The sequence below is a fragment of the Mustela lutreola genome, chromosome 7 (assembly GCF_030435805.1).
Source record: "Mustela lutreola isolate mMusLut2 chromosome 7, mMusLut2.pri, whole genome shotgun sequence".
Classification (NCBI taxonomy): domain Eukaryota; kingdom Metazoa; phylum Chordata; class Mammalia; order Carnivora; family Mustelidae; genus Mustela; species Mustela lutreola.
The window spans coordinates 50496389-50523988 of record NC_081296.1 but is presented as its reverse complement, the minus strand read 5'-3'; the positions used below and the strand labels follow the sequence as shown (position 1 = coordinate 50523988).

General features: G+C 46.8%; 1 protein-coding gene across 1 annotated transcript in view; it reads left to right on the top strand.

Moving 5' to 3' along the window:
- Positions 1 to 27600, top strand: part of CA12 (carbonic anhydrase 12) — a 55931-nt gene that overhangs the window by 22458 nt on the left and 5873 nt on the right. Inside the window, exons 3-8 of the mRNA XM_059180728.1 lie at positions 12012 to 12191; positions 13036 to 13178; positions 16312 to 16407; positions 17278 to 17341; positions 17521 to 17678; positions 18985 to 19111. Coding sequence (XP_059036711.1) covers positions 12012 to 12191; positions 13036 to 13178; positions 16312 to 16407; positions 17278 to 17341; positions 17521 to 17678; positions 18985 to 19111 — 768 coding nt within the window. The remainder of the gene's footprint in view (positions 1 to 12011; positions 12192 to 13035; positions 13179 to 16311; positions 16408 to 17277; positions 17342 to 17520; positions 17679 to 18984; positions 19112 to 27600) is intronic.

Sequence of the window (27600 nt, the reverse complement as noted above, 5' to 3'; positions counted from 1 at the left end):
AGCAATCTTACCTTGGCGAGGGAGGGTAAAAGCTCTGGCTCTGACGTCAAGGCCTTTGATCTGAGGAGGGCTTTTCATCAGCTCTTCTCTTCTGTGGCTTCAGGTTAGAATCACCTGGACAGCTTTTTAAGGCTTCCTGTGTGTTGACCCCACCCAAGACCAATTAAACCAGATCTCAGGGGCTGAGCCGGAGGCAAACTTTAAAGCCCTCAGAGATGCTAGAGTAGGTCCAGAGTTAAGAAATACCACTCTAGGGGCGCCTGGGTGGTTCAGTGGGTTAAAGTCTCTGCCTTCGGCTCAGGTCATGATCCCAGGGTCCTGGGATTGAGCCCCGCATCGGGCCCTCTGCTCAGCAGGGAGCCTGCTTCCTCCTCTCTCTGACTGCCTCTCTGCCTACTTGTAATCTCTGTCTGTCAAATAAATAAATAAAATTTAAAAAAAAATACCACTCTACACCAGCAGTTTTCAAAGTGTGGTCCCCAGACCAGCAGCATCACCTGGGAACTTGGTAGAAATGCAGAGTCTGGGGCTCCACCCCAAACCTGCCCAATCAGAAGCTGTGGGAGCAGAGCTCGGCAGTCTGTTTAACAAGCCCTCCAGGAGATTCTGATGCTCACTCACGTTTGACAACTGCTCTGAGATTGGACTCAAGAAGAAATTAAGGAGAGCTTTCCTCAACTAGTGAGGGTTTACTGAGCATCTACTGTAATTTTGGTTCTGTGATAGGTGTGCAAATATGGAGACCTACCTCAGCTCTCCTTAAACATCTACTAGGTGGGGTTCTAGGAAAAGAAATTGTACATTAAAATGAGAGAAGTCTTTTTAGGGAAAAATTGTATCCCATTATATGTCTGTACATTTTGTTTATCTGTTCATGTGCTGATGAATGTGGACTTGGGGTATTTCCACCCTTTGGCAACTGGGAATAATGCCGCTGTGAATACTGATGTCCACGTAATGTGCTTGAGTTCCTGATTTCAGTTCTTTTTGAGTATCTACCTAGGAATAGAATTGCTGATCGTATGGTAATTCTAACTTTTTAAGGAGCTACCACGCTGTTTTCCACATTGGCCGCATCATTTCACATTCCCACTGGTGACGTACACTTGGGGTGATGGAAACAGATCTGGAAACGGATAGTGGTGATGGTTGCAGAGCAGTGTGAATGTACTTAATGGCACGAATTCACTAAGAAATTGTTAAAATGTAAACTTTGTGTATATTTTACCATACTAAAAAAAATTTAAAAATGAACTGAGCCATAAAAACAGTTTGAGAAAAGGAAGTTATGTTCCTAATAACATTGAATAATTACCTCAAACACATGTTTCCAGAATTACACATCTAATAGTACATTAAAAAGATGATGTCTGCAGGCTTTTCTATTCAGAGATGCTTGAACATGGAGAAGAATATTTTTAATATTCTTTTTAAAGAGGGTGGAACAGGACATCTGGCTTGACTGTGGACTTCACAGTTTTACACCACGATTCATGTGAATGAGTCAAGGAAGACCGAAGGGAAGATCGTGGGTTGAGCATTGACCAGTAACTGGAGCCTGCCCAGATTTCATCACTGGGCTGAGGCTATTCCCAATGTAGCAACTTGTTTAACTTACTGGTTAGTCGCAGCTGTTGCTCAAGAACCATTTGTGGGACACTAGAGTTTGCCAGGCTCTGGGGTAGGAGTCAGGGACCCAAGAGTGAGAGAGGCAAGCTGAAAGCCAAGTGCAGTATTCTCAGGCTCCAGGAGGAGCAGCATCACCTGGGGGCTTGATGACAGCCACTGGGTGCCCGAGGAGTGCCTGATTCAGGTGTGGGTTGGGGCCAAGAATCTGCATTGCTAATGAGCTCTTAGGTGACCAGGATGGTGGTGGTGATGATGATGATGATAATGCTTGCCCAGGGACTACGCTTTGGGAACCACTGGTCTCCTGGGGTAGGAAGATACAGAGTATTAACAACACAGTGTAGGTGTTGTTAGGAAAAGAGAAATACACAGAGGAGAGGGACAGTTTGTCCTGCTTTAGGGGGTGAGATGGGCAGGGAGAGGTATCTGCCCTTGGACCTCTCCTCTCCCTCACAACCCTAGCATTACTGGGGAGGGGAGTGCCTCCAGATTACTGGGGAGGGGAAAGGGCTTCTGAGGGCTAACAGAGAACTGAGCTGGTGGCCAGTCTTACAGCTCACCTCTTCCTCACAATCCCACCCCTCCCCCGAAATGGCTAAACCAGAAATGATCCCCAAACCCTGCTTCACCCCAATGTCAGCCCCTCCTCTCAAGCTGGCCCAAACCCGAACTGAAATAACAAAGTGGAGAGTCTCACATAGAGTAAATATGAAAGCATCTTTAGAAAACTTCCCCTTATGGGGCGCCTGGGTGGCTTAGTTTGTTAGGCGACTGCCTTCAGCTCAGGTCATGATCCCAGGGTCCTGGGATCAAGCCCCACATTGGGCTCCCAGCTCAGCGGGGAGCCTGCTTCTCCCTCTACCACTCTCCTGCTTGTATTCCCTCTCTCTCTGTCAAATAAAATCTTAAAAAAAAAAAAAGAAGAAGAAGAAGAAAACTTTCCCTTTTGTATTAACCTGTAGCATAAAATCCAAGAAAGCAGAATGGCCTTTAGCAATCTCCCTTTAAGCTTTGTAAATAACAAGTAACCCTGACTCTCTAGCCCCTGACTCACTGCATTGTCTCTGACTCATTTGCAACATTAACAAAGGAAAATGTCAGTTTGATTCCTTGGCCTCCACTTGTTTATAATAAAATCAAAAGACCTCTTCCATCAATCATTAACCCACACCCCTGCTAGCCTCCTTTCCTCCTGGACAGGATCCTGGTCTTTATGGCCATGCCTCTCCACTTGACCGGCAGGAAAACAGGCAGAATTGGCAGAATGTGGCCTTGTGCAGTGGGGACAGAACCCAGCCAGGTGGACTCTGCGGGAACTCGATTCTACTGATAGGCTGAATCCCCTGGACTTCTATGAGAAGCTGTGTCTTTTAATCAACTTCGGAAGTAAACTGCAGGAGCTATAAAGTATATATTAAACTTTTTTTTAAGACTTTATTTATTTATTTGACACAGAGAGAGAGATGATCACAAGTAGGCAGAGAGGCAGGCAGAGAGAGAGGAAGGGAAGCAGGCTCCCCGCCAAGCAGAGAGCCCAATGCAGGGCTCGATCTCAGGACCCTGAGATCATGACCTGAGCTGAAGGCAGAGGCTTAACCCTCTGAGCCACCCAGATGCCCCGATATTAAACATATTTTTAAACGTGGCTTCCACATCCCAACAATAGCCTGAGGACGTGTGGTTTCAATATGGATTTAGAGGGGTCCTAAGGCTGCCTTCCCCTCTGAATGGGGTCCTGGGGCTTAGCTGTGTTCTGGGTGGCTCTAGGCACAGGACCGTGACTGGTGGCCCTCAGGGAAATAAATGTATCAGCCCCCTGAAAGGAGGACCTTTCTAACAGAGGAGTGTATGTGAGCAGATGATGCCGGGTGATTCTCTCTGCCTTGTCATAGGGCGATGCCCAGCTGGGGAAAGGGGAAGCCAGATGAATCCTCGGTTCTTTCTGAGTTGAAACATCACATGCATATAAAATACATAAGCTCTTTGCTGCAGCAAGGCCTCTAAACTTGCTATGCCCCGTCTCTGGAATGCCATTCCTCTGGTTTTGCTTATGGTTGGCTCAGTCCCATTCCTTAAGTCTTAGTTTTAATGGCACCTCCTCCAAGAAGCCTTCCTGTAGCATCTGGTCCATATGATCCTTCTGTTTTCTCCATCCTCATCCTCGCTTATTTCCTTCACAGCACTGATTGCAGACTGGAATAATTTTAGTTACGTATTGGTTTGTTTCTTTGCAATTTATTGCCTGTCTCTTCCACTGGGATGTAAGCTGCATGAGGACAGAGACCAGATCTGTTTTGTTTCCCTAGCACATCTTCAGTGCCTAATACAGTGCCTGGCATTTGTTGAAGAAATGAATGAATGAACTTCCAAATTAAGCAGCATTCCAAGGAAGAGTATTTAGTCAACATCTGAGTATGCATTTTTAATGACAAATGTAATCCATTTCCCTAAATGTGTTTTCAAATTTTACACACAATCTGTCATCGCTTCCATTTAAATATACACGCTGGGACAAGGTCCATTTTTATTATACAGTCAGATCCCCTTAGAAAACAAACTTTGGGAGGCTAACCAAAAGCTCTTATTGGACTGAAACTTTGACTGTTGATCGAGAAAAAAGTGTGTCAACATTCAGAATATGTAAACCTTGCCATGAGAGTATTTTCCGGTGGGGCAGGTTTTGGTCTGACGGTGTGTTCTGAGGCAGCTGTCTGCACACATTCATATGGACACAGGCAAGAGGGTACCTCAGAGAATGTGACCACAGGGAGAGGTCAGGGGCAACAGCAGATCTGAGGGACCGACTCAGAAAGGCCCAAAAAGACAAACCTCAAAATAGGATGACCACAAATGCGCTTTTGTGTGTGTCCAGACTCATCAGATAGGGTCCAAATTACAAACAATATTTTTATTGAAGTGTTAATTATTCTTGAGCACAGAGGATGTACAGTCGGTGAGAAAGCATGGCCAGTGGGAAACTAGCAGTTATTAGGTAGTTCTTGTATTCTAAGGAGCTCTCTGTGCTTTTATGATTACAATGCATGTACCAGGTGTATAAGAAATCACTCAACTCATAAAAGTTTTTTACTTATCCCTATACCATGTCTGCAAACAGGTTAAAAGATAATAAAACGATCCTGCATTTTCTTGCATCAATGATTATTTGCCTGGGGCAGTAGTAAGTTTGTACCTATATTTGTACAGAGTAAACACACCAGTACCGGGGAGTGATGAAAGCCGGGCCTGTAGACAGAGAGAAGCCAGGAGCCATACTAGCCAGTCCCAATACATGGACCTTCTCTGGACCCTGATTCTAATAAACCGTTCAACGAGTTTATGAGACAACTGGGGAAACCAGAACACTCACTGGATATTTGAGGACATTAAGAAATTACTGCCAACAGTTTTTAAGAAGTGAAAATCGTATTGTAGTTATTTTTCAAGACCTCTTATCCTTAGATAAGCATCCACAGATTTGCATTAACATAATCCAGTGGAGGAGGAGAGATAACACTAAACTCATTGTGGGTAGATAGATGGGTACATGGGGCCACTATATGATACTCGTTACTTTTTAAATTTTTAATTTAATTATTTTTTTAGAGAGAGGGGAGGAGGGGCAGAGGGAGAGGGATAAAGAGAATCTTAAGTAGGCTCCAAGCTGGGAGCCCAGTGTGGGCCTTGATCTGACCACCCTGAGATCATGACCTGAGTCCAAATCAAGATTCAGACACTTAACCAACTGAGCCACCCAGATGCCCCCATACTCTTTACTTTTGTACCTACTTTGAAATTTTCTGTAACTAAAATTTAAAAACAAGACACATAATATATTGGGGCACCTGGGTAGCTCAGCTGGTTGTGTCTGCCTTCAGCTCAGGATCATCTCAGGGTCTTGGGATTGAGCCCCACACTGGGCTCCCTGCTCAGTGGGGAGTCTCCTCACTTTCCCTTGGACTCCCTACTGCTTGAGCTCTCTCTTGCTCTCTCTCTCAAATAAATAAACAAAATCTTAAAGAAAAAAAAAACACAAGATGTTTTAAGAAAGTAGTGAAATATAAGTTTATTTTAAAAAAATCACATTGACGTTTTTAAGCTTATTGGTACACTTTGGTGCATTGTGGAATATGGAAAACCAGACGGCTTTGTCTTCCCATAGCCAATCCTCTCTGATCAGGTTCATAGGCCTATTGAATTCCGGATTTCTTTTTTTTTCCCCCCTAAAGATTTTATTTATTTATTTGACAAAGTTCACAAGTAGGTAGAGAGGTAGGCAGAGAGAGAGAGGGGGAAGCAGGCTCCCTGCCAATGCGGGGCTTGATCCCAGGACCCTGGGATCGTGACCTGAGCTGAGGGTAGAGGCTTAACCCACCAAGCCACCCAGGTGTCCTAGTTCCTGGATTTCTGACTGGGATTTTACTTCCTGAGCCTCATTTCCAGGCAGGCTTCAGTGTTCTGCTTGATCCATATGATGAACATTCATTGAGTGCCTCACTCAATAGCCCAGAGTTAATTTCTGCCTCTGCTGGCTGAACCTTCCCCAGCCCGCTGTTTTCTCAGGGCCACACTCCGTCCATAGGCTCTTCTTTCTCCGGGATCCAACCCTTCCTCTCTCTTTCCCTTTCCCTTCTGTATGGAAGTATGCTGAATTCTATCCGTTAAGAACAAATCCCTCCTTGTTACCCTCACCTTCCTATAACCACATGCACACATCCACACACTTCTCTCATCCCTTTACGTCTTGATTTCTGAAACTAGCTTAAGAAACCCTCCAAATCAATTTCTTAAGTGTTGCATAAGGGCCACAATGTCAGACATGTGGGAGGGATCTGACAAAAAGCTCTAGTCCCCCAAAGGACTTTGAAAGCTGCAGACAGAGTTCTAGTCTGGAGCAGGTTGAGGGGCTGGTCTGGAGACAGCGGTCATGCACTTGGCTTAAGGAAGCATTCCCATCACTGTACTGCCGTGCAGACCCCCCAGCAGGCTGGCTAAGGAGTCCGTGGCAAGGAGAAAGCGCTGGAGTAGCTTTGGCAGGACTTGAGATGGACTTCAAGTGTGGACAAGATTTGGAAAGGAGAAGGGGAAAGAGGGCAGCATTTGAAGCCTTAAGAACATTTGTGAAGGTTGAGTTCACAGCGTGTTCTGAGGGTAGGGAAGCCGGGCTGACCATGGTGGCTGACTGGGAAGAGTCTGAAGGCCATCGAAGGCCTTCACCGGCTGAGGTGCTTCAGGGCATGAAAGATGGCTACTACCCCGCTCGGCTTCGTTGGGTGGGGAGGGCATGCTTCGGAGAAAGGGAGGGGCAGGGTGGGGCTGTGCCTGGAAGCAGGGTGACATCTGGTTAAACTTGGTCTCAACAAGAAAGAAGCCTGGCGGTGAATTTAGGAAAGGCTGAGGCAGGGACTCTGCAGGAAGCCTGCGTGGTATGACAAGACAAGGGCAGGTCCTGGGGTAGTAGAGGTGGTGATGATAACAGAAACGTGGGACTCCATGACCGAGTGAGGACAACTGGAGCCAACCTGGCTCTGAGATTATGAGCCTTGGAAGAAGGAGGGGCCGGGGGGCAGTGGTTCTCTGATGAGGCATCACGCCACCAAATTGAGATCTAGGCTGTAACACGTCAACTAACTGCAATATACGGACCTCACTAGAATCCTGAAGGTTACAAATAAACCATTACAAAGTGATGAGATAATTGGAGAACTGAATTCCAACGAGATTTGATAACCTTAAGGAATTGTTAACTTTTTAAGTGTGGTAATGGTAAGGTGGGTTCAAGAGTCCTTATGTTTTAGAGGCACGTACTGAAGTATGTACAGATGGAAATGATTTGGGTTTGTTTCAGGATTATCCAGGGATAGGGGAGAGTGGGTACGATACAAATGAGGCTGATTTGTTTCTGCCGGTGGTTAGTTGTTGAAACTGGGGGATGTGGAGGTTCATTTTGCTGTTCTCTCTGCTGTTGTATTTGAAATTTTCCAGGACAAAAAATTCTTGTCCTTGGATAATGCGGATCCTGTACCCTCAGAATTCCCAATCGGAGATCACAAGAGGCATTTTAAGCTAGGCCATGTTAATCTCCTGTCACATTTCAAAACAGAAGTTTGGCCCAACTCTGTTTTGCCTAAAGCAGAAAAACACGAGCTGGAAAGAAACAAGGCTTTGACTTTGCTTGGAAAAACAAAACCGGGAGATACACATGATCTCCTTTATCGGGATCATGTGAGGAATCCAATTAACTGAAAAGGCAAAGTCAAAACTGAGAAAAGTGGAGTGTTTACGGTAGCTGGAAATGAATGCCTCTTATGGAAGAATCAGTCCCAAGTGAGGTTTCCTGGCACCAGGGCACTTGGCATAAGTGTGAAAGTTGAGACCAAGTTGAAAAGCCACAGTCTGGGCTGTGGTTGCCTGCAAAAGGCCAGCGTTACTTTGGCAACAAGTCACACATCCCCCAGGCAGAGGCTAGGGGTGGGGGGGTCGAAAGATGTCTCCTGACAACACCCCGATACTGCTTCCCTGGTGCCCACCCTCATGGCACCACATACCCCTCCCTCTCACTCACAAGCCACGAGGATGGGAGGCTGCTCTGACAAGGTCCCCAACCATGCAAGAAGGGGACACTGGCTATCATGCTGGTGGTGGAGGGGGTTCCTATGAACTGCTATGAAGCCCCATACTTGGCAGGTCATCTCCCAGGCCACAGGGGAGTAAACCAGATTTCTTTCTCACTGACTGCTCCCAAACAGAACACATCCTCATGCAGGCAAATTAGGAAGCTAGGAAGGTAAATTTTGAACCTGAGCAAGTGACCTAAGTTTTCTTTTTTGATGAGAAAAAAAGTGATATGGGGTGGTTGGGAAACTAGGGGGATTAATAAAGTGGCATGTGTCCCTGGAGAGGAACAAGCAGACAATTAGCATCAGAATACGGCCCTGTAAACAGGTAAGGGCCTGCTCCGTGCCAGGCATCATGGGAGAGGCAGGGGTGAAGGTAACATTGCCTTCAGGGAGAGCACGGGGGAGGGAGGACACAGGCCATGCCCCAGATCTCCTGGATAAATACTAACACAGGAGGCTGTGGAGGCTCTGTGACCCAGGGAGGTTAACTCTGTAACTAAGCCAAGGCCTAATTAGGGCAAATCATTTAATCTCAGTGCTTCATCTATAATGGTGGGGAAGCCAGGCTGACCATGGTGGCTGACCGGGAAGGGTCTGAAGGCCACTGAAGGCCTTCACAGGCTGAGGTGCTTCAGGCCATGAAAGCCTGAATGCACCATCTATAATGGTGCAGTTTTTACCTTGCTGATACTATAGAGTTGTAAGGGCCCAAACTACTACAAATAATGATAATAAAGCAGGAGTAGTAGAAAAGGCTTTTTAGATCCTGTTGCCAGTAAAGGGCTGTGGCTAAGTGATCAAAGACAAGCGCCCCCTGCTGACGGCAGCTAACACTGCGGCAGCTTCCTGAGGTGGGTGGCTTGCGCGCCCTGGGAAAGCAGTGCCCTGTGCTCTCAGTCCCACAGCCCCTTCCCAACAGGCACTTTGTCACATGCCCGGGAGCTAGCTGCCTTGGCATGAGCAGCTCTCTCCAAGTTGTTCAAACTTGCCTGATACAGAGGGTGGAGGCGCTTAGTCCTAGTAATCTCCATCCATCTCGGAGCTCAGAGCCAGAACGGAACTTCCCGAACACAGTGTTCAATTCTCTCATTTGAATGAAGGGTAAAGGAGACTCAGGCAGGGAATGTGACTTGCTCAAGGTCACTCACTGAGGTGGTGGGATGGCTGGTGCTGAAATCTTGTTTTCTGGACTCTTCTGGTCCAACATAACTGCTTCTCTTTCTGAAGAAGGTTTTGCCAACACTGGCTCAGTTGCCTTTTATATCCCTAGCCTTTCCTGCTCCCAAATACCCAATTTAGTGTCAGTTCCAATAAAGAGTATTTAGGGCACAATGATAAAGAAAAATTCCTCCTGATAACCTTTTCCTAAGCTCTCTGTTCTGTAGGATCTTTTATTCTTTGGCAAAGTGTTTACCAAATGTCTGTTATTCATGTGGCCCTAATCACAATGTGAGCTCACAGGGATCAAAATGAGATGTTCCTATCCCCAAAGAGCTCTTGGTTTAGTTAGCACCAGAATGCTCTCTTCATGAAACCTTTTGGAACCTCTGTTCTGGGAAGAGAAAGTCCTTCTAACCCAGTTCCCTTTAGTCATGCATCCGAGGAGAAATCATTTTATTGCTGTACCTTGCGAGTTTTTCCATTCCTGCATGGCTGGCAGCTTCTGCCACCTTGTGGGTCCCTGTGCGTCCAAATGCCACTGTGAGCAGAAAAAAGGCTGGCAGCCTCACTCTAGAAGGCTTGTTCCTGGTATCTGCGCTCTTGCTGACCTGAGGGTTTGTGTGATGCCTCAGGATTGCTCCCTCTCGGCTTCCTGCTGTCCCTAAGGAATTTGTTTTTGTTTTTGTTTTTTAAAGATTTTATTTATTTATTTGACAGACAGAGATCACAAGTAGGCAGAGAGGCAGGCAGAGAGAGAGGAATGGAAGCAGGCTCCCTGCCGAGCAGAGAGCCCCATGCGGGGCTCGATCCCAGGACCCTGAGACCATGACCTGAGCTGAAGGCAGAGGCTTAACCCACTGAGCCACCCAGGCGCCCCAGGAATTTGGTTTTGTCCTTAGCTGAGTAATGGTCTTACTTTGATGTCCTCCAGGCTCCCTCTCCCTCTGCCATCTTGGTGTAGTTGAACTGCTTTGAATCCAGGGCTCTGAGGTCTTAAAAATTAAAATACAGCTCAGCGAAGACCCTGACCGACATGGGCAAGTGAGAAAACTGGTGTCCAGTGAAAGGTTGGACAGGACATTTTGAAATCCTTTCAAGTTCTAACATTTCCAAGAAGGTATATCCAAAGGTTGAAAGCCTGAAAAATTAGTAGGGTTCTACTGTGCATGTCCAGACCTCGGATCAACTTCTCATAGCATTTTATATGAACCTGGACACCAAGTTTTTCTTCTGACTCTCCTTACTCTCAGATGAAGCCCCCTAGTTAGAGAACAAGGGGTAAGGAGCCAGGATTCTGTGAGGCCAGTGTATTGTGAAATAGTGCTGCTGTCTATGGATGGGGTCCCAGAAGAAGTGGTGTTCATTTCCTCTCTGCTTCAGTTACTGTCATTCCTGGTGCTGAAATACTGATGGACCCCAGATGGTAAAACTTGGGTCCCAACTCGGAGAGAGCCCACAGGGCACCATGGCTCTACCCTAACGAGCCATGACATGCTAATTATTTGCTTTTCTGGAGAAACCTCCGCTTGAAAATCCATTTAATTACCACAGGAGATAATCTTTTAAACACAGATTTACATTCTTTAAAGATTCTTTTCCCTGTGGGAGTGAGAAAGTTTATCTGAACATGGGGTTGGATTGTTTATTGCCATTTCCAGAGGAAGAACAATTACCCGGTAGTTAGCAAGAAGCCTGAGCCCTGGAGGATTTATTTTTTTAAGTCTCTTCCTGCTCACTGGTAGTTTGGCATTAGTTCCTAGTATTGTCACACTCTCTCAGTATAAACTTTGCACTTAGCTCTGTGATTCCAGCCATATAATTACTTGATATATTTTTAAAATATTTTATTTATTTATTTGACAGAGAGAGATCACAAGTAGGCAGAGAGGCAGGCAGAGAGAGGAAGGGAAGCAGGCTCCCTGCTGAGCAGAGAGCCCGATGCGGGACTCGATCCCAGGACCCTGAGATCATGACCTGAGCCGGAGGCAGAAGCTTAACCCACTGAGCCACCCAGGCACCTCAGTTACTTGATATTTTTCAAGCATCCCTAACAGGTGGGGTTTTATACTTGCTCTAGATGTGGGTATGTCAATGTCCTCCAGGGTTTCCTACTAGGAAGATCATACCTATAACTCCACTGACCCCAGAGACCTCCCTGGAGCTGTGGCCAATTTTTCCAGCCTGAAGCATCCCAGAGGATTCAAGTTTGGGCAAGCAGGGGCCCTGTTGCTGTGTTCAACTTGGTGGCCCCAAGACTGAGTAGTTCCTGCTCATAATAGGTGCTCCATAAACAGATGCAAAATTGTTGAAAATCAGTAGGTCTTCATGTGGAGAAGATATGTACTGTGTCAAAATATGAACAATGTAAAATTCAAATGGAGTTTGGTGGGCCCTAGTCCTTGGCATGGGGTCTTCTCTAGTCTTTTCCCCTTATCACTTTAAGAGCAAGTGAGCAGTAAGCTGAGCTCTCTGGGCCTTGAAGAATATCCCTCTGGGGATGAAGAGGAGAAAAGCAGTGGATCCTATTGAACACAGAATTAGAAAGGGAGGAAAGAACATTTGTGGAAAACCGACTAAACTTTGGGCTTGAATCTCCCCTTCCAGGTCCCGATGGGGAAAAGAGCTGGTCCAAGAAGTACCCGGCATGTGGGGGTATGCTACAGTCCCCAATAGACCTGCACAGTGACATTCTCCAGTATGACGCCAGCCTTGTGCCCCTGGGGTTCCAAGGCTACAATGTTTCTGACAACGAGCAGTTTATCCTGACCAACGACGGCCATTCAGGTGAGAAAGAGATCTCTGCGATCTGCAAGGGGATGTCCGAGCATCCTCAGCTCCTTGGCCTGCTCTCTTCCATCGGCAGGGATGCGGCTCCGTGGATGTATCCAGGAGAAGGGGAGGGGGCAGCGGGTCCAGGGGAGCCCAGGGATGCCTGGACCATTCAGGAGATGCCGGGGGCTACTCTGCCAGGCCAGCACCTCTCAGAAGAAGCACATCTCTTGGGAGGGGGGAGGGGACAGGCCTGAGCCCATTGGTCCCTTGGCTCAAATACTCCAGGAGCCATGCAATTCATTGTGGGGTCCCCCAGGCTCTGGAGTCAGACAAACATGGATTTGAATCCTGGCTTGACTCCTAACTCAGAAGTCATGAGACTCTGGGTAAGAATATTAACCTCCTTGAGTTTTTGTCTGGAAAATGGGCATATTGATGTGTATTGTGAAGACTAGAGATTACGTATGTTGGGATCTGGAATATGGTAGATGCCTCATAAATAGTCATTTTTATTGTCATTGTTATATTCTACGGCTTGGCAGATACTTCATTAACTTCTTTCTTCATAGATGGGTGTGTAATACACGGAGGGAAAGAAAACACCCACCCGTTGGGCTAGTGTTCACGCTCCTGCTATCCTTTGCCCAGGGGAGCCAAGAAGGTGTTGGCGCTGCTAGAATTGGTTTAGGGAAATGGGGCCGTTCTCAGAAGAGCCCAAGTTTCTGATCCTCAGGCTGTGTCTCTCTGCTCGCTGAGTCCACCTGCCTCCTGTCTGGGCCCAGGCGGGTATTGCCTCCCTCACTGCTCTCAGGCAGTGCTCGGCGGGCCAGGGCTCTGAAGGCTCCACTCCCCACAGTGAGGCTGAACCTGACCCCGGACATGCACCTCCAGGGCCTCCGGTCGCGCTATACTGCCACACAGCTGCACCTGCATTGGGGGAACCAGAATGACCCGCACGGCTCCGAGCACACTGTCGGTGGGAAGCACTTTGCCGCAGAGGTGAGTGCGGCCACGGGGCTGGCAGAGGCTGCCTGGCGGTGGGTGGTCTGGCACCCTTCCACCTGGATGGTGGACAGGTAAGATCGGAGCACAAGCAGGGGCTGCCTTTAGGCTCGCCACGCCCACGCCTGGCGCTGTCAACAGCACAGGAAGGTAGAGCCACTCTGGCCACCTGCAGCTCATTTGCGGTGTCCTGGTCCCCTTCCTCTCCTCAACACACAGAGTTTGTCTCTCTGCCGCTTACTGAACGATACTGCTCAGAAGGCAGTGCTCCCAGGAGGGCAGAGGGATGCACATACCCCTTTTCTAGACATTGCCTTTCTGCTTGCACAGATCAAGATCCCACCAGCTTGTCTGGCTGATGTAGGTCATCCCAGACACATAATAGCATCTTGACTATGGTATCTGTGTGCTCCAGTACCACGGAGCCACCTATGGCCAAGGGCCAAACCTGTTAGAAGTGTGAGGTACACCAGTCAATGGAAAAACAGTGGATAACCCCGGTTATAAGGGTCTGATCAGTGTAATACCCCTTAGAGATCACAAGGTATCATCAACTGGGGCAGCCTCTTACCCTAGACTTGAGTTAGGATCTGAGAATATGCATCAGGAAGCCCATTCTATATACTATTTTGTATGTATCCCACTGCTGGATCATACTGGGCTAATTGCTCCTGCAGACTTCTCAGTCTTTCTTCACATGCCATGATGTTTGCATAGGCCTTTCCCTTCCCAGCTTTCCTTTCCCCTGGGCATGGGTGATGCTTGGAACCTTGGGACCCAGGGTTACTCTTCTACTTGGCCACAAGCCGAAGGATGGCTGGACATCAGTGCAGTGACAGACTCGACCAGGATAGTTTGGGAGGTGAGCACAGCACTGTGTTATGTCATGTCATCCTGCGGCACTGACCCAAAAGGCCACACGAAAACAGGAGGAGTGGAGCGTTGTGCCTGCCCCACAGGTGTGCAGGGGGGGACGCAGGGTGCTTGATTTGCTCCATTTCAGAGCTCCCAAGGGATAGAACTTGGGCCTATGGTTTTGAACATTTACAGGACAATAAATATAAGTTGGTAAAAGCTACTGATCAGCCAGGTAAATAATGACATGACCATTCTCTCTTCTTTACTGCTAAATTGCTTAATGTCTCAGGCTAATTATAGGTCGAGTTACAAGTGTGGAGGGGCTATAATTCCGGCCCAATAGGATGGCACTCTTGGAGGTGCACGTACTTCAACCAGACCCGTCTCTGACCCTCCAGGACTGCAATTTCTTTCAGGCTAATTGCAATGTGGAGGCTTCTACTTACCTATAGGGAATAAAGAAGGAGTTAGGGTGTAGGCTGGGAGAGTTTGGGCATTTAAAAATATTTCTAGTTAGTGTATTTTCTGCTCATAAGCCACATCCATCACCATGGGCTTGGTGAAGGTGGACCATACATGTCTATAATAGGGAAAAATACATCAAGGTGACCCCAAAGTGGCAGATTCTCTGTGGAGTGTCCCTGAAAGTGTAGCAGTTCTTCTGGATTGAGTCCTATAAAGAAGACTCTCTTAATCTTGGCAGGGAATTCTGTTCTGTCTGTGCTAGTCTTCACCTCCTCTTCATTTAATCTGAACACAGTAAGAAAAGTGGTGAAACAGACCATGAGCACAAAGGGCAGCTATAGAGATAAGGGTATAGGACCTTCAGAGGTTTAGCCATATAAAGGTCTCCATTTCTCAAAGCTGGGCCAAGCTTACATGGTATGGGCAACATGACAGTCTGTATCCTTCACGGGGAAAGATGGTAAAGTAAGAGTTCCTAAGAAATCTTAATAGAAGACTACTTAAAAGAAAAAACAATTTTGTATAGTTTTTAAAAATTAGAAAAGGTCATTTAAATTTGAAGAACATTGAGCTGTATTCAGTAAAATATGCTTGAATTCTATTTACAAACACAGAAGACAGAAAAAGATGAAGAAAAGGAAAAGAGAGAAAATCTCAATGTGTTATAGTCCCAAGAGGCAAAGAATCAACAAAAATGTGTATCATATATATAGACCTACCTACTAATACAATTTTTTGGAGGATAGGTGACACTACCTTTTGGATTAAAAATTAGGTTAAACATCATCAGAATATGTTATAACAATGTCTTAATACTTAGACTTTTAAATTTAAGATTTCTTGGGAAGTTCTCTTTTCCTCACTTTAATAATGACAAGTAATTCCTGCTTTGAAAAAAATGAACTTAAAATTTCATTTTTTAAAATTTCATATTCAGGGAGTAACATTCTTGTTTTCTGCTATTTTAAAATACGGCTGATTAAATCTGTGTAAAACCCATGCTGTGATTTTTTTTTTTCCACCTGTGGATAAACAGGAGTCCTACTCTGGATACAGTTATAATAAGTTACCACTGGAGGTTTCCTGCCTCAGCCACTACTACTTCCAGATCAAATGCAGAGAGGCCAGGCTGAGGCTGGAACAGGCTACATGAGACTCTTTTCCCATAGGCTCCAGAATAAGTTGAAAAAAAAAAAAAAATCAGAGGGGGCGCCTGAGTGGCTCGGTTGGTTAAACGTCTCTTGATTTCAGCCTAAGGTCATGAACTCAGGGTCTTGAGATTGAGCCCTATATCTGGCTCTGTGCTGGATGTAGAGCCTGCTTAAGATTCTCTCTTTCCCTCTCTCTTTGCCTCTCCTCCCCATCTCTCTCCCACACTAAAAAAAAAAAAAAGAGACAGAGAGAGAGAGAGAAAAGGAAGGGAGGGAAGAAGAGAGGAAGGGAGGAAAGGAAGGAAGGAAGGAAGACTGAAAAGAGAAGTCCTCCAAAGAACCCAAGCTTTTTTGTGGCTAGTAGAAAAACCCATTCATTCAATATCTGTTGTATACCTGGTACTTTCCAAGCACATATCAGACACGAATACAATGAGTGAATAAGATGGACAGTGTGCCTTGGTAGAGTTTTTGGTCTGGAGGACTAAGAGAAAAAGGAAAACTGGGGAGGCCATGAAGGAAAGGTCTGAGAGGCCTGATCTACCTGGGGCAGGGGTAGAGGGGTTCTGTCCTCCCCACTGGATTGGAGTCTCCTGCGAAGTCAAGGGTTCTCAGGAGTCGTCCATCCCCTGTGAGCGGCTTTTCTTCCACTGCAGCTGCATATCGTCCACTATAACTCAGACCTGTACCCCAACGCCAGTAGCGCCAGTAACAAGTCAGAGGGCCTCGCCGTCCTAGCTGTTCTCATAGAGGTAAGGTGTTTAAAGGGATTTTATGTGAAATTTGAAGCCAGGAGGATATCAGACTCAGCATTTGGTCCATGAATTCCTGTCTGTTGGATGTGTATGGCCCACTCTCGTTGGCCGTGTCTTGCCTCTAGAGATGGAGGTATTCCCCCATGGGGTACATTCTCTTTTGGCCTAGAGGCAGCACTTCCTGTAGCTGGGCAGCAGAAATGGGCATGTCCTTTGCAACACTGGAAAAAATGAGCCCTCGTTCCTAGCCCTGTTGCATAAAGCTCAAAATAGCCCATTGGATAGGACCTGAGTGTAGGGGTTGGGATTGGGGATCATGCAATGCTGCCTCATCAGGTATCTGAATCCCTTACACAACTCCTGATATCCAAGTTCCATTCTTTACATGGACCCTAGAGTGAACTACTTCCTTAGTTCAGAAAATGGGAATGTTTCCTGATTTGCTTGCATGTTTCACCCTAATAAGACAACATGTACCTCATTTCTCAACATGCTTGCTTGCCTGACTTGGCTTGTGTGAACTCAAGCTCCCTTAAGTTCTGGTTAGAGAACATGCTAGTTGTGGCTTTCCGGCTCACAGCCTGATGATCAGGAGCGCGAGCCACATTCCTTGCCTTGGGACACACAAGCCCCAGTGCCTTGAGTGCTCAGCACCTTGGATCCTGAGAAGCAAGAGGGCAGGACCATCACCTCAAATCCCTAACAGCCTAGGGATCCTTCATAATTGTCCTGGTAAAGTGCATCCTCCAGAGAGGATCTTGGCAATGGGAACTATATGCCCCTAGCTAAGCCCTTCCCTGAGCAGCAGTCGAACCAGGCTCAGCCAACAGAATTGTACTAGTTCAGCCTGCCCTATCTCTGTTGCAGATAGGCTCCTTCAATCCGTCTTATGACAAGATCTTCAAGCACCTTCAAGATGTAAGATACAAAGGTAAGGAGTCTTTGGATGCATATTTGCCCTCTGTTGGAGAAGGAGGGAGTCACTCCCATGTGACTTGAAAAAAAATGAATGCAGTGAGCAGGTTCATATTCTAGGTTTGGTCATGGGCGCAGCAGCACCTTGGCCGTGGGGAGAAAGGCTGACACCATTTCTCCACCATGTCTCTCCAGGCCAAGAGGTGCTCATTCCAGGTTTCAGCATTGAAGAGCTGCTCCCCGAGAGGCCCGATGAGTACTACCGCTACAAAGGGTCCCTGACCACACCCCCTTGCCACCCCACAGTGCTCTGGACAGTTTTCCGGAACGCTGTGCAAATTTCCCAGGAGCAGGTAACTGTCGTGCCCTTCTGAGTTACAGACCATGTGGTACTTTGGTCCCTGCCGTCACCCAGATCATCATCAATAACTTGGTTTCCTCACTTAGAGCTTCATTGACAGCTATGCCAAACCTCTGCAAATATCACAGGCACCTGGCAGCATAGCAGAAAGGACAGGCTGCGTTGCAGAGTGGAGTTATTGAGTCAAGCTAGGAAAATGAACCTGGGTACACAGTTCCTTACAAAAGAGTTATTAAGCTGCATTTCCTAACATTTCCCTCAGTGGCTGGATGGTGTTTCCTCTGTGGCGGGAGAGAGCACAGTTCCTTTATAGGGTGGAATAAAGACAGAGCCAGTTAGATGGTTTAACAAACCAGAAGGCTGGGGTTGCAGGAGTAAGTAAGCGATAGTCTCTGCCCTCAGGAAGCTCAAAGTCTAGTGCAAAACTGGGGGCACAGAGTCCTCAGCAATCATCTCTGACCCTCTCATTTTACAGGTGATGAAAGTGAGGGGTAAACAGATGAGGGAGCTTGTGGGATCGCCCACTGATTGGCCACAAAGCTAAGCCCCAAAGGCAGACCGGAGTTTCTGGTCACTGTCCATCCCTCTGCTCCCCAGAAATTCATCAAGAAGAAAACTGGCTGTCCCGGAGACACGGCCCAGACAGTGCCACACATGGGCTCCTGGTGCCCCCCGCTCCCCTGGCCCTCTCCCTGAGTCCAGGAAGGCACTCTCTGTTGCTCCTTCTTTTTTACTATGAGCTACTGATCTGAGTAATGTAGATAAATGGCAACAGGTAGGCGGACAGGAATAAAGATGTGATGAATCAAGAGATGAAATGTTCAGGGAAACGGTAATACCCTAACCTAGAAACTGCCTTGGAAACTGATTATATAATCTATGTGGGTGTATGAAAATTCTGTGGAACCAGTCATCAGAGGGCCTGTGAAACTCTTGCCTCCTTCTTTTTGTTCCTTTAGATGAGACCATCAGAATAAACGTTAGGTCCCTCCAATTTAGAGCTGGGTTCCAAATCGGGCCCATGAGAGGAACACGATTTCTGTGGGAGGTTGAGGAGTCCCTCCGCCACCCAGCAGCTAATAGCGCTAACCTTCCTCCAAGCATTGGGAGGAGAGGAAAGACCAGCTCACCCAGTGCCCAGTCAACCAGATACCTGCTGGCGAGGGGCACGGTTCTCTGGCTTTCCCATGGCTTTCTGATGTGCCTCCTGCCAAGCCCCAGAGCTCTCTTCACCATTGAGGTCAGGCAAGAGAGCATCACTCTGCCCATGGGGTATGTTTCTGCTGCTCCCCTTGCAGCTGCTGGCTTTGGAGACTGCTCTGTACTACACATATGTGGATGACCCATCCCCCAGAGAAATGGTCAACAACTTCCGGCGGGTCCAGGAGTTTGAGGAGAGGCAGGTGTACATCTCTTTCCGACAAGGTGAGAAGATGCGGTGTGTGTGTGGGGATTGTGGTGCCGAGACACCCATCTTCTATGATGTTGGGTGGCTACCCTCCGACTTTGTCACTGATGCCCTTAGGAATTGGGTTAAGAGCACTCTGGCTACCAATGGAACAAGAGTGTGTAAGAAGCTACTGTGTGTGGGTTTACTGAGGCTGCCCTTCTGCTCTTGACTTCCCTGAGCCTTTGTGGGAAACACTAGCCAGAGATTCTAGGTGTCTGGACCAGAGCCCTCATTAAATCTGGAGTCTCCCACAGATGGGGACAAGAGGATGCTCTGCCTCCAGAGAACTACCCTGGAGAACCACCCTTCTTTTAAGACACATGATAGGACTGTTTTCATGAGACCAAACTCCTGACTTCTTACCCTAGGCTTTCTTGGCATTAAGGCCCATCTCTAGCCTGGCTGGGTGACTCATAGCACCGCCAGCATCACCAATGTCCGGGAAGGTCCTTTGTAAGGATTCACAGAGGGGCATAATCCACGTTTGCAGCTACAGCAGCTCACAGCCTAATATTAGCAGGACCCGTCAGGCAAGAAAGCGTCTGCGTTCACTGCCCTTTGGTCTCATCTCCTTAAGCACACTATACTGAATGAAGCTATACTGAATGAAGCGTGAAGTTTGGTTTAGTCCTAATACTATGAAAGCTCAGTTCTTCTTTTACATCTGTAACCCTAACTCCCCCGAAGGACATTGAACATCTTTATCTGTTCAGTATCTGTGTTGATACTTTTGGAAGCCGGGGGGTCCAGGGAAACAGGTAAGAGAACACTGTTGGGACCCACACTCTTCTTTGAAGCTCTAAGTTCACTTTCTCACTGTAGATTCTTGAGCCACTCTCGAGAAGGGAACCACAAGTGGTCAGAAGCGGAGTAGGTCTGTGGAAGTTCCACTTTATCCTTGTACATCACTTGTCACTGAACTGGGCCAGGTGACCACATCTAAGCATGACCCTATTGACTTACCTGTCAGCTCTCACCAGGTCTCCTCTGGTGTACCTCTTTTGTTGTTGTTCCTTTCTTATTGTGTGAGATTATAATTACCACTGACTAAGCTTAGTTAAACATAGGAAGATTGTATTTCGAAGCCCTTGCCAAAAAGCTTTAGAAACGTGCCCTTCTGAACGGACCCATACCTATGGTCGGAATTAGATTCTTCTGTCAGTTACAGAATCGAGAACTGCCCAAGAATTTATCTTTTGTGCTCTCCTCTCCAGATGCCACTGGTTAAGGTAATTTCTCTCTTTTCCTCAGTTTCCTGGTCTGAAAACTGAATCCGTGAACCATGACCATTCCTAAAAATCAAGAATCTATATGATGATAACTGTCAACTTCTTTTCTAGGAAATGCTTCAAATGTACAGAATTATCCCTTCACGATCTCTTTTAGATATAAATTTCTCTTTTCCCGTTCTTCAAAATGGAATATGTAGTAGTCAAGGGTTAAATGGAAAACACTTCAACTCTTAGATAAAATAAAAACATAAAAACTCTACCTGGAGATAAAGGACTGGCCGACATATATAAGGTAGAATTTTGTTTGTGATTCAAAGATTGTAATCAGATCTCCTCTCTGGGCTGGTCTGTACAAGCCACTGGGGATACACTGGGTATTCCCCCTCCTATTGTCAAAAGACCTACGTTCAAGGCCTCTGTTTATTTCCTCCTGGCTATATGATATAAGCCAATCGTGTCCCTTCTTGGGGGCTTGGTTTCTTCAGCCATAAAATGATAGGCTGGGCTAGGTGAGTTAACATTCTTTCAGTACTAACATGTTATATGATTCTAAGTGGACACTAACAACTGCTCATCCTCACTTTACATTGCAGGGACAGTGTTTGAGGACAGTTACAGAGGATCAGAAGAAACCATGCAGGAACTTGAGAATGACATCCCAAAGTAACCTCCTCTTATAATAATGGATTGTGGCACTGGGAATAATTAGCCATCTTCTTAGACCGTCTCAGGTCTAAGCTGGCGCTCATGGAGGGGGCAGTGTGGTCAGGCCTGTAGCAGAGCTATTTCAGTAGACTCTCCTAGTCTAGCTGCGGAGCTTGAGGGGCCTCTCAGCAGAAGCGTGGGGACTGACTCCAAGCTAAGGACATCAGGATCAAAGCTCAAATGCAGCTTTGCCACTGCCTTTCCCGAACGGTTCACCCAGAAATGTTGTTTCATGGAGCCCAGGCTGGGCCCAGCTCTCCCCTTGGAGTGAGACACCACGGCAGTCAAAGGCAAACCTGTTCATTTGGAGGCTGATTATAGAAACTTGGCCAGAAATGTCCCCTCCTGCTCACTTCTCAAAGACACAGGCAGCTAAAAGGGCTGTTTCCCAAGGAACAATTGCGGGGTGGGCAGCCCCAAAGGAGTGAAGACCCAAATATCACCCCTCAGGGGGCACCTGCATTCATGAGGGGCCTCTCACACCAACTTGGAGGGGCCTCAGACTGTAACATGCCATTTCAGGTTTATGGGATGAGCCCGTTTGTCAGTGTGGACCTTGAGCAATTCAGACTCAAGTATTTATACACTCTTCCACTGAGGCATGCTTGTAATTAGGGTCTGATTTATTCAGGGTTTTCTCTGGAAGTTAGTAGGAACTACAGAGTTGGATTTTTTTTTTTTTTAAGATTTTATTTATTTATTTGACAGAGAGAGAGATCACAAGTAGGCAGAGAGGCAGGCAGAGAGACTGGAGGAAGCAGTCTCCCTGCTGAGCAGAGAGCCCGATGTGGGGCTCAAACCCAGGACCCTGGGATCATGACCTGAGCTGAAGACAGAGGCTTAAACCACTGAGCCACCCAGGCACCCCCAGAGTTGGACTGTTTTGCTAGGAGAAAAGTAATGTCAAGGAAATCCTCTGGGAGAAAAAGTGCAAGGACTTTGAGATTAGGCTCTGAGGGTTAGCCAAATTGTAACAATTAGGAATGAATCATTTAGCTTGACCATGCTTTTTCCTCAACTGTGCTTAGAAAAGGCATAAAGAACTTGTCCTTAATTCTGTCCTTAAGAGGTAGTAGCCTGTCCTTCGGCCATCAAAAGGAATGAAATCTTGCCATTTCATTGCCATTTGCAACAACATGGATGGAACTAAAGAGTATTTTGCTAAGAGAAATAATTCAGAGAAAGACAAACACGATATGATTTCACTCATATGTGGAGTTTAAGAAACAAACTAGTTGAACATAGGGGAAGGGAAGGAAAAATAAAATAAGATAAAAATAGAGAAGGATGCAAACTGTAAGAGACCCTTAACTATAGGAAACAAATGGAGGGTTGATGGAGAGGAGGTGGGTGGGTGACGGGGTAGTTGGAGGATGAGCCCTAAGGAGGGCACATAATGGAATGAGCACTGGGTGTTCTATGCAACTGATGAGTCACTAGATTCTATCCCTGAAAGTAATACTATACTATATGTTAACTAAACTGAATTTAAATAAAACATTTCTAAATATAATAACTAAAATGCTGAAAAAAAGAAAAAGAAAGAAGTAGTCTGTCCTTAAGGACAGACTTTAGTCTGTACTATGATTTGGCCCTAGTGCAGGGATTCTCAACCTTGGGGCTACTGACCTTTTGGACTGGATTATTCTCAGTGGGGGGCTGTACATTGTACGATGTACATTGTGTACATAATATACATTACTGTGGCATCAGCAGAATCCCTAGCCTCTCCCCTCCAGATGCCCATAATATACCCCCAATTCTGACTGCCAAAAATGCCTCCAGACATTGCCAGTGTCTCCAGGGCAGGAGAGGCATAATTGAGAACCACTGCTCAGGGATTCCACAGAGCCTTTGCTAGGCTCCGACTGATTCTTTTCCCCCCATTCATATCACAGGATTCTGGAGTTTTCTATCAAATGCCCTGGTCTTTATTACAGCATGACATTTTCTTTTTTTAAATTGCCTTTTAAAAGATTATTTATTTACTTGTTTGAGAGAGAGGAGAGAGCACAAGCCAGGGAGGAGCAAAGGGACAGGGACAAGCAGACTCTGTGCTACGTACGGAGCCCCACACGGGGCTCAGTCCCATGACCCAGAGATCATGAGCTAAAATCATATTTGGACACTCAACCAACTGAGCTACCCAGGTACCCCTACAGCATGACCTTTTCAGTCTGGTGATGGTTACCCCTGAAACCAAAAGGTTGTTGGGTTATTAAGGAGAACAACCAAACTCCAGAAAAACCCTGTTCCCCATCTTCCTTTAGAATTTGAATATACCTTCTTTTTATACAATTGGGTACACCCAAGGCTAAGAGAAGTGGATGGCAGAGAACTATCCACCCTAAGGAGAACCATACAAACCACTTTATCAGGGATCCAGAGGCCTCTGAGGAAGCGACTTGCTTTATAATTTCCTTATCATTTTTCTCCTTTGCTTTTTTACCATTTTTCCCCCTCATATGTGTTGTTTCTTGTTTCTTTTGGTTAAAATGCCCACTCTTTGTGGAGAGGTGAAACTCACATGAGGCACTTTTTTTTTTTTTCTTAGCTCTTAGAGAGTGCCTCTTCCAAGGGGCACAAATAGAAGGCTTGAGCTAACGAGAGGACACAAGACTCATTGTCCTCAAGGAGGGATCCCAGAGAGGGGAACACATCTGTGAGTAGACCGGACCTCACAGAAGTCCGATCCCTCTGGGAGATGGCAGAGGAAGATTTACAGACCAGGGGCCCGATTCTTGGTTCCTTAAGTTGACCTCTTCCTAGCTAAACATACCAGTCCTGAGTCCTGATGGTGATGGGTCATAAAGGAAGAGCCTAGCAAACCAAAATGTTCATGTTACCTAGCCCTATTTTTAATATGCCAGGGCAAGGGAAACTTGAGAGACAAGGGGAAGCCAGAGAGTTTCTATAATCATGTCTGTAGTGGGCTTGCTCTGACCAACAGCATGTCACCGCTGCAGAGCCCAGAGCCAGAAGAGGCACACTTAGGAGCACTGGGCAGCAGACGGCGGGGCGGGGGTTGGCTTTCACCCATGGTACTTATGCGGAGTAACACAATGAGAAGCTGCTTGATGCTGCAGGACCTGGGTAGTTTTATAAAACCTTTACAAAAGAGGAAAGAAATCTTAGAAAGCTAAGATGGCTAATTATTTACATTCTGAGACTAGAATGTATGCTTTGTGGTTACTAACATTATGTTTCTGAAAGTTCCTATTTCTAAATAAAATCTATTAGATGGAAGGTATCGTCAACTCTACCAAGGTATCCAAATGAAAGACCGGAGGAGTTTCCACCTTCAACTTCCCCTGGATATGGGGGGTGAATAGTCGGGAGCAACCATCAAATGTGCCAACAAGTCCCTAGTCCTTTCATCTAGTGCAGTGTAATAGGTCATGTGTTTCCAGAACACGCCCCAAGTCAGGCCCTCTGGGGAACAGAAAACCCCAGCATGGATGTTCTCTGGCGCCTAAGCAAGCCTCTGGCACAGAGCAGACCAGGCAGGAAGTCAGCAAGCCGGACCCTCTTGGCGAGGTGGCCCCGGCTGTCTTCCCAGCACTTCCCGCCCAGCCCCCGTCCATGCCTTGTAGGGCCTCCCTTAGCATAGCACTGCTTTCACCTGTGCACACTTGATTCCCTGTGCCTGGGATGCCCCTCACCTCTTCCACCTGAAAAATCCTTTCAAGACCCAACTCTATTAATAACATTCCAGAAATCTTCCCTGTTTCCCTGAAGGTGCCTTAGAGTTTCCTTCAGTGCAAATGGAATAACTCGTTCATCTCTGTGACTGTTCTCAGCCTATCACAGGGTCATGACTTAGTGCCATGCAGAAAACTAGAATAAGTATGTCTAAATTATCCACACACACTACTAGCCCCCTAAGGACAGGGATGGTTGGCATCTTATTCTTGTGGCAGACATTGTGCCTGGTGCTCATGATGAGTTTGAAAGAATGTAAACCCTACCACTCCCCACCCCGGCTGCCTGCCTCTCTCCTCCCCAGGGTCTTCTCTGGAGAATGATTTGAATGTAAGCCTGGCCAGCTGGCTCATTTTAGTTGTAGGTCTCATTTTGCTTTGTTTTCAGTTTGCCAGCAGCATTCAAATCAATCCATTTGCCTAAGAAACATTAAAGATCAGAGCTTAGCTATCAAGTTTTAAAGTCCTGGGAGAGAGTTGCCGAGGGAAGTTGTGAAGCCTTTTTTCTGTTGCTCTGGCCTGAAAGGAATAAAAGGTGCCAGTCCTGGCAACTACCATTCCTTCGGCACAGATAGCCTGAGCCTGGCCACAAAAGGGACCTGAGAGTACTAAGCATTAGTACCTAAGCTCAGTAATCCACGCCTGCTGCTCCAGGATTTAGGCTCCTCAGAGCAATGTGGCTTTCTGTCCTGGGCCTGCAATCCTGCATTCTGGAAGGCAAAGCCCGAACCAGCTCCCTCATGTAATGGGGCGGTATCTCTTTGGCATATTTATTTGTAGAAATTATTTCTTTTTGGGTTCCCTAGTGTCAATAAGAAAAGCTCCCCAGTGAGGTATGTTCTCCAAAGACAGTTCTGTACTGTCTGGTCACGGGGGGCAGCTTCCCTGCTTTTCCTACCAAAGCCTCATCCAAAGATGGGACTAGCATCTCAGTTACTTAAGTCCCCAACTTGTATTAAACAGAATAATGAGAGTTTTTATCATCCAAAAGGGGGTTTTATGTATTTAAATTATCAAATCACTGCTAAACCAAAACTCCACTTGTCTCTTTTATAAGACTGGAGACAGCTAAAGGCATACACATATACATAAGATATAAATATACATATATGTGACTATATCAGACATCACAACAAAACAATCCATACTTGAAAATCATATTTAGAAAGGAAAAGGATTATTTTCTGTTTGAATAAACAGAACTGCAAATAGACCTAAAAAATGCCAGGATTGTTCTAGGAGGGGCAAGCTGTATAAGTGCGGTGCTTGTTCCTTCCGCTCGGCTGTTCTGTGGGTGCACATGAGGCTTCAGAAGACCGCAGAAGCAGCTAACTGGCATCCCTGAGTCCAGCCAGACAGCAGTGGAAGCAGTAGCTTCTGAGCCAGCCAGAACAGGTAGCAAGGCTCCTGTGGCAAGCAGCTTTTCTGTCTTCTCCGGGGGTGTGCCTTCCTGGAAGAGGCCTGTGATAATCAAGGTCTTCTGTATCTGCGCAGCTTCCTTCTTTGTCAGACTGCCCTGTCTTTGTTCGCCCTGGCTCGTACTGGAGCGCCTGATGGACTGCAGGGAGCTCTCCCACATCTGTGGGCCATGCAGCCCTTACCACCCAGCTCAGAAGCCCCTTCACTGTGTTCTCATGCAGTAGCTCTTGTGGGCCATTGCAGTCAATCAGCCTGTCTCGGTCTCTCCTGTCTCAGTTTCTTCAGTGGAAACTACTTGTCTTATTTGCTGATTAGAAACAAACCATTGCTTGTTTAATCTGCAGATGAATGTCCCTGGCTGTGTGTCCCTCCCTCCATCCTCCTTGTGGCCTATGCTCTTTCTACAACATCCCCAAGGCTTGGCTGTGATGCAGGCTTAGGCTTCTCTCTCGGGGCCCTACTTCTTCAGTTGCCCCACCATCTATCCCTGTGCTCCCCGAGGTCTCCCTGACTTTCCCTCTCCTGTTAGTTAGTAGAATGGGACCCAAGCCTTGTGCACTGCATCGCTGTCTGCAGGACAGTCCTGCTTCCTTGATGGTTGGTGCTGTCTCAGTTGACACGGGGCAGCATCCCGACATCCTCCTGCCCTGGGCTTCTTTAGGGGGAGAATTCTGATGAGGTGATACCCTCATTGCCACTCCGCTTCCCTGCTCTTTGTTTGCTCAGTCAAGCTGCTTTGTTTTTGCAGCATCAAAGTCTTAGCTGACAAGCATCTGTCCCAGGCTCTGGGGCTTTCCTTGTCTTTGTGGCTGCCTGCTCATTTCATTATTTCCATAGAGAGGCAACTTAGACCCTCACAAGTAGTCATCCATGAGCCAGGAACTCTGTTTAGAGCCCTGGATTAAATTAGGCTGCTGTTTATAGCGCCTAATACAGCCAAGGGCATCCAGATTTCCCTCCAGATGAGCCACCAACCTGGGCCATGGGCTCTTGGGAAAAGTCCCATTCCTGCGGCCTTGCTTCTGTAGACTTGGCTCTGCCCCCAAGCTCCCTGCGGGTAGCGCCTCCAGCCTGAAGTGCGGCTTCTTAGCTGTATGGGGGGTCTGTGTGGCTCTCTAGATGTTTGAGGTGACTGTGAAACTACAACTTTAGAAACTGTCCAGGTTGAATGGCTTAGCCAAGTGGTTAGGCTTACTAGTGGTCTTATGTGGCGAGAACTAGTTTGGTACCACCAGCATCTGGAGCTTTAGGAACAAAGAACAAAAGAGTATTTCATCAAAAGGCTTGGAAAAGAAACCACAACGAGTTGCGGGGTTTTGGTGGTTGTTTTTAAAATCTTAGAAGCCTTGGTTGTCTCTAGGTACCTTAAAAAAACCCAAAATACCAAATTACAGTGTGCAGAGGCCA